The sequence below is a fragment of the Plasmodium sp. gorilla clade G2 genome (genome assembly GCF_900097015.1).
Source record: "Plasmodium sp. gorilla clade G2 genome assembly, chromosome: 13".
In the NCBI taxonomy this organism is placed as follows: domain Eukaryota; phylum Apicomplexa; class Aconoidasida; order Haemosporida; family Plasmodiidae; genus Plasmodium; species Plasmodium adleri (nom. inval.).
The window spans coordinates 1,543,555-1,557,604 of NC_041705.1; the positions used below are offsets into that span (position 1 = coordinate 1,543,555).

The window sequence follows — 14,050 nt, forward strand, 5'->3', positions numbered from 1 at the left end:
ATATCAAATATGGCACCAGAATATGGAGCAACTGTTGGATTTTTTCCAGTAGATGATATAACTTTAGAATATTTATTACAAACTGGTAGAGATAAACAAAAGGTGGAACTTATAAGAGAATATTTGATAAAAAATTCCATGTTTAATACTTATAAAGATAATGTTGAATATACAGATGTATATACATTAGATTTATCAAAATTAAATTTATCACTGTCTGGACCAAAAAGACCACATGATAATGTATTACTATCAGAATTACATAAAGATTTTACTATGTGTTTAGAATCACCTATAGGATTCAAAGGATATAACATAAAAAAAGAAGACCGTCAGAAAAAAATATCTTTCATGTATTATAAAGATGGTAAAGAATATGAATTATCTCAAGGTAGTGTTGTTCTTTGTGCTATTACTTCATGTACTAACACTAGTAATTCATCATCTATGATAGCTGCTGGGTTATTGGCAAAAAAAGCCGTTGAAGAATTCGGACTTAAAAGTTTGCCTTATATTAAGAGCTCCTTATCACCAGGCTCTAAAACCGTTCAGAAATATTTAGAAGCAGGTGGATTATTAAAATATTTAGAACAACTAGGTTTTTATAATGTCGGATATGGTTGTATGACATGTATTGGTAATAGTGGACACCTAGATGAAGAAGTTGAAGAAGTGATAAACAAAAATGATTTAATTGTATCTTCTGTATTATCAGGGAATAGAAATTTTGAAGGCAGAGTTCATCCATTAATTAAAGCTAACTATTTAGCTTCTCCTGCATTAGTTGTTTTATTTAGTATTGTTGGAAATGTTAATGTGGATTTGAGTAATTATATTTTTAGTTATAATGGAAAGAAAATTAATGCGTTAGATTTAATACCACGTAAAGAAGAAATTGAAGAATATGAAAGGAAATATATAAAACCAGAAATGTATACAGAAATATATAAAAATATTAAATATGTAAATAAATATTGGAATAATATAGAAATAAAAAAAAATAAATTATATGAATGGGATGAAAAATCGACATATATACATAAACCACCATATTTTGAAAATATGAAAATAGAAATAGAAAAGATAAAAGATATTAAAGATGCCCATGTATTATTATTTCTAGGAGATAGTATAACAACAGATCATATATCACCAGCTGGAATGATACATAAAACGTCTGAAGCATACAAATTTTTAAAATCAAAAAATATCAGTGATCAAGATTTAAATACATATGGAGCAAGAAGAGGAAATGATGAAGTTATGATTAGAGGTACATTTGCAAATATTAGATTAATAAATAAATTGTGTCCAGATAAAGGTCCAAATACTATACATATACCTACAAATGAATTAATGTCTGTATATGAAGCAGCTATGAAATATAAACAAAATAATATAGATGTAATAATTATTGCTGGTAAAGAATATGGTTCTGGTAGTTCAAGAGATTGGGCAGCCAAAGGACCAAATCTTTTAGGTGTTAAAGCAGTTATAGCAGAATCATATGAAAGAATACATAGAAGTAATTTAATTGGAATGAGTGTCTTACCTTTACAATTTTTAAATAATGAAAGCTCACAATATTATAATATGGATGGTACTGAAAAATTTACTATCTTATTAAATGATGGAAATATTAAAGCACAACAAATTATTAAAGTTCAAATGAATCAAAAAGGAAACATTATTGTTTTTGATGTTTTATGTAGAATAGATACAGAAATTGAAGAAAGATATTTTAGAAATGGAGGAATTCTAAAATATGTCTTAAGGTCATTAGTTAATGAGTCTAAAAAATAAAATGAATAAATAAATAATTAAAATTTTATTTAATGAATAATAAGTATATACTTATATATCAATATGGAAAATGTTTATATAAATATGTTAAAATGTAACCATATATATATATATATATATATATATATATATATATGGATATAATTATTTTTATTTTTATTTTTTTGTTTTATAAATATATATGTATATATGCAAATATACATATATTCCTTTTCAAGGGCTTAGACCCAAATATATGTTTATGTAATTTTTATGAACCACTACTACAATAATGTTATCTTTATTATATATTTTTTTGTATCTTAAGAAACACATTTGTAAATGTGATATATATGTATATATATATATATATATATTATATATTTATATATATTTTTGTTTTTATTATTTTTTCATTTAAATTAAAAAATTAATTTTTTTATATGTTATTATAATATAGAATTATTTATTTATAATTAAAAAAAAAAAAAAAAAAAAAAAAAAAAATATACATATATATATACATATATATATATATATAATATTATTTTTTATTATCTTATGTGTAAGTCGGATTTTTTTTTATATATTAGATTATATAAATATTTATAATCTGTTATATCCTTTTCCTTGTAATTGATATGTTTAATAAAGTAGCCACAAATATACAAAAAAAAATTTTTTTTAATACTCTTGTCATTATATATATAATAATCGCTTCCTATATTTTTTATTATTTTATTTGTACTATTAAAGAAGAATGGGAAGAGATATTTATAATTAAAAATATCTATATTTTTTAAAATAAAAGGACTAATAAAATGGTCATTATGATATTCATAATTATAATAAAGATAGAAATGTTTAGGTCCATCTATTTCAATAATATGGTTATTAAAATATATATCACAAAAAAATGTTAGTATATTTTTTTCATTATATAAATTATTATCATTATAAATATTTTTTATATTACTACTTATATAATAGTGTGTAAGACTAGTTTTAATTTTATTATTTTTATTGTTTCTTATATTATTAAATATATTATGTTGGTCTATATATTTAGTTTTATAGATATTTTTTGAATAGTATTCCTCCACATTGTTATTTTCTAATATTTTCTTTTTGAATAAATTATAAATGCAACTTAAAAAATAAGAAATATGACTATTATTATTATTATTATATATGTGATTATTATTATTTTCAATTTTTTTTTCTTTTCTTTTTATTTTTTTGTATATAAAAATGTTCATATATTTATCATTACACATAGGTACCTTATATGTGTTATAAATTATTTCTTTTATATATTCATACATATTTCCATTTGTATTATTTAAAAATATAAATTTTTTATATACATTAGATCTACGATGATTTTTTCTCATTAGCATATTTAATTTATTTTGACTTTTATAATTAACATAATTTTTTATTCTTACTTTCTCTAATATATATAATTTTTGTATATAAGAAAAAAGAATTGGCATACATGTTTGTATATATATTGTTAGAAGTATAATATTAGATAAATAATTTTCTGACATTGTTATAGAATATGTATCAAATATCTTGTCTGCATATTTTTCATATATATATAAAGAAGAGTATCCATCATAATTGTTCACATAATTAATGTTAAATATATTTAATTTATTGTTATTGTTTTTATAATGAACCCATGGAATCTTTTTATACAAATATTTAAACAGATTTAAAATTAAATATTCAAAATAGGTTATTTGTAATAAATGTAAGTTGTTACATTTTTTTTTTATTCTTTTTTTTGTTATTTTTTCTTGTTCTTTATTTTGAATGATATATACTTTATTAAATAATCTATCGTGTATTGATTCATTGTCTACATATTCCTTTCCATATATGTTATTATAAAAATTATGTGAATGAAACAATGAGGACATATGCTTTATTGTATTTATGCGGTCATTTTTTTTTATTCTAGATATTATAATTGAATCAATATATTTATTAATTCCATAGAAAAGTATCTGTCTATTATAATCATTATATATTTTATTATGATATAATAGAAATAAATTAAATTTTATCAACAATATATGATATATATAAGTATAATGCAAATTATATTTTTGTAATAAATAAAATATTAAAGAAGAGTAATATATAGACTTATTAAATAGATATGAATTATAATATAAATAACATATATAATAAAAACTCTTTTTTATATTTATTATATTTAAATATTTTATACTATTAAGATATTTTTTTAATACATTTATATTTAAATTTTTACAACAATATTTTCTTCTTAAAATTATATATCTTATATATTGTTCATTAACACTTTTGTTTATTAAATTATTGTATAAAATATGTTTACATTCATTGATATTTTTACTAATCAAATGGTCTAAAGATTTTTTGTTTTTATTATCATATATATTTTTTTCTTCATTATTTTCTTTTTTCATTATATGTTTAAATGTTTGTGTTACAATACTAGAGCTAATATATATAAATAATAGACATATTTTATTATTATATGTGTGTGGATCTATATATTTATCTTTATCTACATTATTCTTTTTATCTTCACACATATAATAATTAGAAGAAATATTTTTATCATCATTATAAGGATAATTGTAACATATATTTTGTTTATCCTTTATATGATTATAGTAAATATTACTTGTTTTTTTGTTTTCTTTATTTTCTTCCAAAAATTTGTTATTCTCATTATTTATTGTTATGTTTATATTTGAATATATCTCAGACATTATATTCAGTTCATTTATATTTAGCATATTACAATTCCTTGATAAATAATATAAGTAAAAATCCAGAGTAAATAAAAAAAAATCCGTATTCATAGAATATATATTATTATTATTATTATATGATATATCAGTTGTTATATTATTTTTTAATCTGTCCTGATATTTTAATATATTTTTAAAAAATATCCTATTTAAATGTATTGACGAATTAAACAAGTACATGTTCTTATCTTGGTATTCTCTTATATTTTTTGAATATAAAAGAGACAATAGTTTAATTATTTTTTCATTTCCATTTTTTTTATCTACATATTGAAAGTATTTATATAAAATTAAATTGGCATCCTTAAAACAAGAAGAATTTAAAATATTATTATATTTATAATCTTCTTCTTTATTTATATTTAACAAAGAAATTAATTTTATATATACATCAATATTTATCTTTGAATTGTTATATAAATAAAATTTAATTATAAAAGGATTGTATATCAAACAACTATTACTATTATTATTATTATCACTATGATCATTATTATTATGGTAATCATGTTTGTTGTGATAATAATAATTATTATTATGTTTAATGTGATTAATACGATTATTAGCTAGCCTTCCCAATTTCTTATATGAAAGTCCAAATAACTTCATTTTCAAACAAGAAAAAATTATATTAATATTTCTTTTTTATTTCATCATTGATATATAATTTTATTTTATTCACTCTCATTATTTATTAATCCAATACAAAAAAGAAATTGACTATATAAGGATATTAAATATTTTTATACATTTAGAAAGAAAATATTCTATCACATTTTTCCATTTTTAAACAGGAGGAAAAAAAAAAAAAAAAAAAAAAGAATATTTTAAAAAAAGAACATCAATTTGGATCATACAGATAGATAAATAAAAGAATATAAAAAAATATTCTGTAGAGCTATAGAAAAAAATATTTTATAATTTAAAGTAAAATGTATTTTTATTATCAACACATAAGGTATTATATATATATATATATATGTGATAATATTCAACTGTTATATATATGTAAGAAATTATATAAAAAAGATAACAGGTGTAAAATATAATTATTACAGAATAGTAAATTGTGCATATAATAATATATACATATATATATATATATATAAAATATTATTATGATTGTAAATTAATACAATGCACTTAATATATAAACAACTTATATAGTTAAGCGTCACCCATTAAAATTTATAAAGTGAATATTATATATATGAACAAAAAATTATAAATTCCTTACATTTAATATTTATAATTATATACCAAAAAGAATATTAAAAAAAAAAATATATATATATATTTATAAATTGATATTTTAAAATATGTATGTGTATAATTATCACACACATAAATATATACATATATATATTTATTTATTTATTAATTTATTTTATATGATGACCTATGATGGTTCATTATAGGGAGTAAAAATATAGTACCATCATTTTATATTTTTAATATATGTAAATTAAAGGATATGTTAATAAAAAATATACACATAAAGTTATAATTTAATATATATATATATATATTTATATATATATATTTTTTTTTATTTATATTTTTTTATGTATCTTGTGTTATTACCTTCATTTTGTATATAACCAATTTAAGTGAGTGTCAAAACAATGCTGAAGCTGAAACATGTAATAAAAACTGTTGAAAGAAAATATTTTCGTTTCTGCAGTCGTAGTTTTAGTTTATGTAATAAAATATATTATAATGGACCTAAAGATACTTATATAAATTCAGGGTTTGAATTAAAAAATGAAGACACAGAAAAATTAATTGAACTAGTTAAAGAAAGTTTAAAATTAAAACTCCTATCTTGTTCATATTGTTCAGAAGAAATAGCTAAACATTATTTGGAGCTAGCCATTTTGGAACATAAGAATTTATTATTAAATGAATCAAAAGATCATTATATAAAAAGTTATGAAATATATAAAAAAATTCATGGAGATATAAGTATAATGTGTGCAAATCTTGAAACATATATAGGAGTAGTATACAAAGATTTAGGAGATCTAAAAAAATCAGAAGATTTTCTACAATTATCATTATCTAATAAAAAAATGGTAGTTAAAGAAAAAAAATATTTATTAATTGATACATTAAATAATCTAGGTTCATTATATCAGCATAAGAAAGAATATAATACTTCTATAGAATATTTCGAAGAATGTATAAGAATATTAATGTCCTCAGAAATAGAACTAAATAAAAATGAACAAATAACATTATGTTATTATAATTTATCTTTTTCATATATTGGATTGAATGATATAAACTCTTCTATTACTTGTTTAATTAGATCATATAATACTGCAAATCAGATATTCGGTCCAGATCATAATCTAACACAAAGAATTAAGGCTTTGTATGAACGTTTAAAAAAGGAAACATCCTTAAAGGAATAAAAAAAAAAAAAAAAAAAAAAAAAAAAAAGACTACAGTTGTATAAAATATAACTTTATTCATTTGATTATTTCTTCATTTTTATGTTATTTTTTTGTTTTTTTTCAATTCTATAATGTTATATATATATATATATATATATATATATACATACATATATTTATATTATGTTAACAAATTATATTTTAAAAAAATTTTCAAAATTTATTTATATTTTACAAGAAAAATAAAAAACTCAGGATTTTGTAAATATTACAAAAAAGTTTATATCTTTGTGATTAAATTATATATATAAAGAAAAAATCATTCACATATATATAAAACATATATATAACGCATGAGTATAATATATATATATATATATATATATATATATATATATAATTAAATAAGATAGAATTAACAAAATTATATCTTTAAAGGAATATAAAAAAAAAAATAAATTTACATATATATATTATAAAATAATAACCATATATGTTATATGTACCTAAATAATATATATATATATTTTTATATATATATACTTTTTATAAAAAAAAAAAAAATTTTATAATATTTAAAAAAACAAAATTAAAAACAATGCACTTTTCTAATATTTAGAATTGCAAAAAAAAAAAAAAAATAAATATATACACACAAATTGAATTTTATTTTATTTGTTAATTTTGAATCCAACACGGGCATAATATAGATATAATGAAATGAATAAAAGTCTTCTTTTACATCTCAATACAATTCTGCTACAATATTATCATAATATATATATTATACAATATTATTATTGTAATAATAACTTTATTGTTCTTATTATTATAATTGTTTTTTTTTTTTTTTTTTTTTTTTTTTTTTTTTCTTGTTCTTTATAATAATTATTCAAAAATAAAAATTCCAGAATTGATTATAGTGATAATAAAAACTATGTGAACTATTTTGGGGGGTATTAATAAATCCAATATATTGTAAATTATAATATGAACATATATATATATATATATATATATATATATGTTTTATATATATTTCTTGTTATATACACATATGTTAGATTATAAATATTATTTGTTCAATTCATTGGCATTCTTCAGAAGACTCTGTGTTATCCTTATTAACATCCATATATAAGGTCTCCCTTATATTTCTATTAATTGTAAAACCACAAATTTGTGGGGTATAATAAACTTTTTTTTTATCTGAAGCTATATTAAAAGAAAGGGCAAAGAAAGAAGCAAAGCTGGTACCAAAATAACAACCATCTAATTGATTTAATAAAGAATTTTTACTGGGATAATATGTTTCACAACATCTAGGACAATATAATAATGGACTTAAAAATTTGGGTATTTCAGATATTGCTGTTGGTAATAATTTTGCATTTTCACAATAAATACTTGGGCAAGTACCATATATTCCTGATTTATATTTTTCTCTCATTAATGCCAATCCTTTAGATGTTAATATAAAACGACTATGTATTAATCCATATAAACATGCAGCATTTTGCTCATGCATATCTTTATTTTTATACATTTCTTCTGAATCACGATTTATTTCATCATCATCATCATCATAATCATCATCGTCGTCATCATCGTCATCATCATCTTCATCTAATATAATTTTTAATAGCTTCTTAAAATGAGGAACTTTCGTTTGAAGTCCTATCAAATTAAATTCGTCTCTTATAAAATCTTCGTCTACTTCAACAAGGAAAAGATTCTGTTTCAATTGACAAAACCATTCAATCCAAGACACCTATAAATGGAAAATATATAAATATAAATATGTATAAATATATATAATATATACAAAAAAGGGTATATAATATATATGTGCACATATACATATATATAAATATATCATATGTTTTTATCTTATTTTATATTTTACTGTTGCTTCATTGAAATCGTCTTCATCATATTCATCATCATAATCATCATCGTCATCATCATCGTCATCATCGTCATCATCATCGTCATCATCATCATCATCTTCTTCTTCTTCTTCTTCCTCCTCCTCCTCTTCCTCTTCTTCTTCTTCTTCTTCTTCTTCCTCCTCCTCTTCTTCTTCTTCCTCTTCCTCTTCTTCATTTACATCATTATCTCTTTGTTTCTCTAATAAAAGAACATCATTATTTACATCATTATTTACATCATTATCATCATCGTCAATATTATAAACTTGGACATTATCGTTTTCTTGATCATCTTTATTAACTTCTTCTTCATCATCGTCTATTATTTCTTCATCTATCTTATCATTAATATTTGTAAGGTCATAAAACTCCGCCTCAGTTAATTCAATTTCTCCTTCATTACTTTCATCTTGGATTATGTCATTTGCACTTTCATCATTTGAAACATACTCCATACTATTTCTTATATTATGTTAAATATTCCTACGCCTTTTGATTCTTTTTAAAAAATTATTTAAATATAAATATATAAATAAATAAATAAATATATATGTATATAATTATATATATATATATATTAAATATCTTTATTGGTATATGTATATTTATATATGATTGTATTCTTCCTTTTATTATATCATTCATATAATAATGAGAACATATACATATAATAAATCATATATAACAATGCAGCAAACTTAAAGGAGAAACATATTTATGGAACATATCTAAATAATATATATATATATATATATATATATATATACAATTAAGTTTAAAATATATTATTTTGTAATTTTATTTTTGATTTTTATTCTATATAAAATATTAAATAATAAAAATAAAATTAAATATATATATATATAATATAATAAACAAAAATATAATATTTAAATATATTATATATTATTTATATTTTATAAATATTATATATTATTATTCATTTGTAAAATATTAGATACAAATCAATATATATTTATTTACATATTACAAAATATATATATATATATATATATATATATATATTATTATTATTTATTAATTACTTTATGGTAATATCAAATAAGGAAAAGAAAGTTTAAGAACTTAAAACTAATTGGTGGTTAGAGAATAAAAATTTATATACATATATATATAATAATATATTATATATATAATATATATATAGTAGTTTTAATAATTTACATCCATATATTATATATATTATATATACATATAAATTATAACAATAAAATGTTTATATAATATTTTTTTATTTAAGAAAAATATTATATATAAAAAAAAAATTTTTAATTTTTTTTATATGAAATCTTAAATGATAATAATATGCATAAAATATAAATTATATACTGATCTTATTATATTATTCTTTTATATATTTTTAAATATATATGAAAAAAAGTTAGGTTTATTATTTTAAAAATAAAAATTCTGTTCCTTAATATATATATATTTATATAACATTTAAGAACTTTTGAAACATATATATTATTGATAATATATCATTTATAAAATATTTATATATATATGTAAAGAGAATGTTTTAAGAATATTTTAAAAAATATTTATATCACATGATTTATATATATATATTATTATAACCATTTTCCTTTTTTAAGGGTATAATTTTAATCATAAAGGTTAGAAGGAGGTGGAGCAAAAGAATAAATTAAAATAAAAATATTAAAAATAAAAATAAGTAATATATATAAATATGTATTTTATCTTTTAATAAAAGATACAAAAACGCAGATCATACATATAAAATAAAATGGTGAAAGAATAAAAAAAAAAAAAAAAAAAAAATGTATATATGTTTATATGTATATATATTTATATGTATATATATTTATATGTATATATATTCATATGTATATATATTCATATGTATATATATTCATATGTTTATATTTTATGATAAGGCTGTGTTTAAATCCATTAGCAACTCCTTATTAAGGTCTTCTAGGTTAATAACAAACTTATCATAATTTGTTGAAATAAAATTAACTAATTCTATTTCTTTTATATCATTGTTATTTTGTTCTGTTTCATAATTTGATAAATTATTTTTGAAATCATCAGATATACCTTCCTCATTTTTCAATGTCTGTATCATTTCTTTTTTATCATCTTTATTTCCATATTTTATTATTATTTTATATTTAATAAGTTTGTTCATATTTTCTAACTTTTTTAACTTTTTTAAGATCAAATCACAAACCTTTTTAATTTTATCCCTTTTAAGTTTTTGTTGTCTTTTTGATAAGTTGGATATGAGGCCTTTATTATCTAAAAAATAAAAATATAAATAAATGTGTATATATATATATATATATATATATATGTATATGTGTGCATAGAAAAATTGAATCTTACTTTCAATAAATTCTTCGAAAAGCCCATCCAAAAGATTAAGTTTTTCTTCAATGGTTAAACTATATTTTGATATGCTTAATTTAACAAAAAAAAAAAAAAAAAATAAATATAAATAAAAAATATATATATATTTATATATATATATTTTATTTTTATTTATTTATTTTTTTTAATCATTCATACATATTAAAAATTAAGATGATTTTATTTTATACTTACTTTTGTACAACATGATCTGATACTTCTTCAAGCGACGCTTCGGTATCGAGTAAAACTTCACGCATCGATGTTTTTACAAAACCTATATCATCACTAAAATCATCAACCATTTTTTGTATATTATCAACAATCTGTTTAAAAGAAAAATTATGAATAAATATTATTTTTTTTTTTTTTTCTTTCTCCTGAATATTATTTAAAAATATATATATATATATATATTAATAATGTTTGTATGTACCTCATTTTTTGAATCATCTTCCGCATCATCTTTTCTGACATATGTATTTAAGGAAAAATTATTATTCTTAGTTAAATCGTTATCTAAAAAAAATTAATTAAATATATGTCATCGTTATAATATATATATATATATATATATATTTTATTTTACTTAGATTGTAAGATAGCACACATTTTAACAAGACTAAAATAAGGACAAAACAAATCCGGATTTTCATTTTTTTTTTTTTTTTTTTTTTTTGTGTAATATTAATATTATATAGAAAAAGGTAGACAAGTAATAAATTTTTTTTACAAATTAGAGTTGTCCATTCTTTTTTTTTTTTTTTTATCTGCTTGTATAAAATAACGTATGTGTCATAACTATTTTCTTATTAACACAAAAATCTTATAACAACCAATAGCAAATAGCAATATCAAAAAAACCAAATATATAATATCTATCATATATATATATGTATATTATTTTGTTTTATTTTTCTATTTGCTTTTTAATTATGCTTTATACTTATGTTACATTATTGTTGTCTCTATAAATGTGTATATATATCTTTTTTTTTTAAAAGACAAAGTCTACAAAATATTTCAGAAAAATTGTATGAACCCTTAATATATTGTTTTTTATTTGGCATATTTATTATTTACAAAATTATATTTCCTCATAATTTTACATGTTTAAATTAAAAACCAACTCTTAAATTTATATGAACCCATAAAAAAGCTCAGTGACATTTTTTAATATTAAATAAAATATATAAGAACAGGTTATATACATGCATAATTAGATATATATTGGCTAGTTTGAGGAAAGGAATGATCAAAAATTAAGTTTATAAATTTTAAACATTCAAAGAACATAAAAAAAAAAAAAAAAAAATGGAAATAGAAATTTTATTAAATTTATCATATAGACCTTTATAAGATGGGTAAATAAAAATATACTGAACAACCAGTTGTACATTCCAAAGGCAGTTTTGCATACCTTTTTTAAAATTTTTTCTTAAAGCATGCATAATTAAGAAGGCGAATAAACACATAAAATTTAATCAGAAAGAAATAATATATATGTATAGTAATTTATTCCTTATTCTTTTTATATTAAATATTTTTTTATGTAATTACTCTTTTTCATAAGAAGAAGATTAAAAAAAATAGGGAAATTATGAAACCTTTTTTTTTTATACAAGGATGTTTTTCAAAAAGTTTTGTAATTAAAAAAAAAAATAAAATTTCATAATATAATTCCTTCTAAGATTTAATTTTTTAGTACATGGGTTCAATTTTGTTATTTTATTATTATTTTTTTTTTTTTTTTTAAATAGAAACTTTAAAAAAAATAACATATTTATATTCATATGTGTTTTTTTGTTTAATTAAAGGCATTATTTAATTTTCGTAAAATATATACAAAAAGCAAGTTAATCTTTTTCTTACACATATATTAAATATTAGAAATTAATTTTTTCATTCTGTTTCCTTTTATATAATGATAAAATTTAAATACACATGATAGATAAACTTTTTTATAATAATAATTTTGCTACCACATTAGGATTATAAAATATATTTACTTGAGTTTTTATAATACTCTATTTTTATTACATTGAAGGTTTCTTTTCTTCAACATATAGGAAAAATAAAAATTATATAGAATATATAAAATATTTCATTCTTATTTTTTCTTTTTTTATATTACTATATATATATATATATATATATTTATTTATTTATTTATTTATTTATATGCATTTTTTTTTTTTTTTTTTTTTTTTTTTCCTTTTTATATGAGTAAAGTTTATTTTTTAAAATTAAAAAAAAAAAAAAAAAAAAAAAATTTAAATATTTACTATATATATGTGTATATATATTAATTATAGCTATCATATTTTTTTTTTTTTTTTTTTTTTTTTTTGAGAACAAAATTATGAGGGCCAGTTTTCTTTTATCTTTTTTTAGTACGCAACATTCTCTATATTTTTAAGATCACCAAAAAAAAAAAAAATTTTATGTTCTTATAATTAATAATTACATATAAACATTAATCTTATTTTATATAATAAATTATTTCATATTTAAATTTTATATAAGTATAAAATTAAATTATATATATATTTTTTTTTTTTGTTACATAATTTATATTATATATAGCTTTATTATTTTTTTTTTTTTTTTTTTTTTATTTTGCACACTTCTGATTTAGTTGTTAAAAAAAAAAAAAAATATAAATATATATATATAGTTATTATATATATATATAATATATTTATATATTTCATGATGCATATTA

General features: G+C 18.0%; 5 protein-coding genes across 5 annotated transcripts in view; 2 read left to right on the forward strand and 3 right to left on the reverse strand.

The window, feature by feature from the left end:
• PADL01_1341200 (iron regulatory protein) overlaps positions 1-1,803 on the forward strand; it is a gene marked incomplete at both ends in the record, with an annotated part of 2,730 nt that extends 927 nt beyond the window's left edge. The window contains one exon of the mRNA XM_028683964.1: positions 1-1,803. This exon is cut by the window's left edge and continues 927 nt beyond it. Within this exon, the coding sequence (XP_028540090.1) occupies positions 1-1,803 (1,803 nt within the window).
• A 533-nt stretch (positions 1,804-2,336) lies between these two features.
• On the reverse strand, positions 2,337-5,204 carry PADL01_1341300 (conserved Plasmodium membrane protein, unknown function; the record flags this gene model as incomplete). Its single annotated transcript, XM_028683965.1, has 1 exon — positions 2,337-5,204. One exon carries the CDS (start codon positions 5,202-5,204, stop codon positions 2,337-2,339), a length of 2,868 nt encoding a protein of 955 aa, XP_028540091.1.
• Positions 5,205-6,220: 1,016 nt separating this feature from the next.
• On the forward strand, positions 6,221-7,012 carry PADL01_1341400 (tetratricopeptide repeat family protein, putative; the record flags this gene model as incomplete). The annotated part of the gene is made up of 1 exon (XM_028683966.1): positions 6,221-7,012. One exon carries the CDS (start codon positions 6,221-6,223, stop codon positions 7,010-7,012), a length of 792 nt encoding a protein of 263 aa, XP_028540092.1.
• Positions 7,013-8,081: 1,069 nt separating this feature from the next.
• PADL01_1341500 (casein kinase II beta chain) lies at positions 8,082-9,380 on the reverse strand (the record flags this gene model as incomplete). The annotated part of the gene is made up of 2 exons (XM_028683967.1): positions 8,082-8,765; positions 8,901-9,380. The coding sequence occupies 2 exons, from the start codon at positions 9,378-9,380 to the stop codon at positions 8,082-8,084; spliced, it is 1,164 nt and encodes a 387-aa protein (XP_028540093.1).
• Positions 9,381-10,837: 1,457 nt separating this feature from the next.
• Positions 10,838-11,981, reverse strand: PADL01_1341600 (sporozoite protein essential for cell traversal; the record flags this gene model as incomplete). Its single annotated transcript, XM_028683968.1, has 5 exons — positions 10,838-11,214; positions 11,302-11,375; positions 11,521-11,651; positions 11,762-11,844; positions 11,915-11,981. 5 exons carry the CDS (start codon positions 11,979-11,981, stop codon positions 10,838-10,840), a joined length of 732 nt encoding a protein of 243 aa, XP_028540094.1.
• Positions 11,982-14,050: the final 2,069 nt, after the last annotated feature.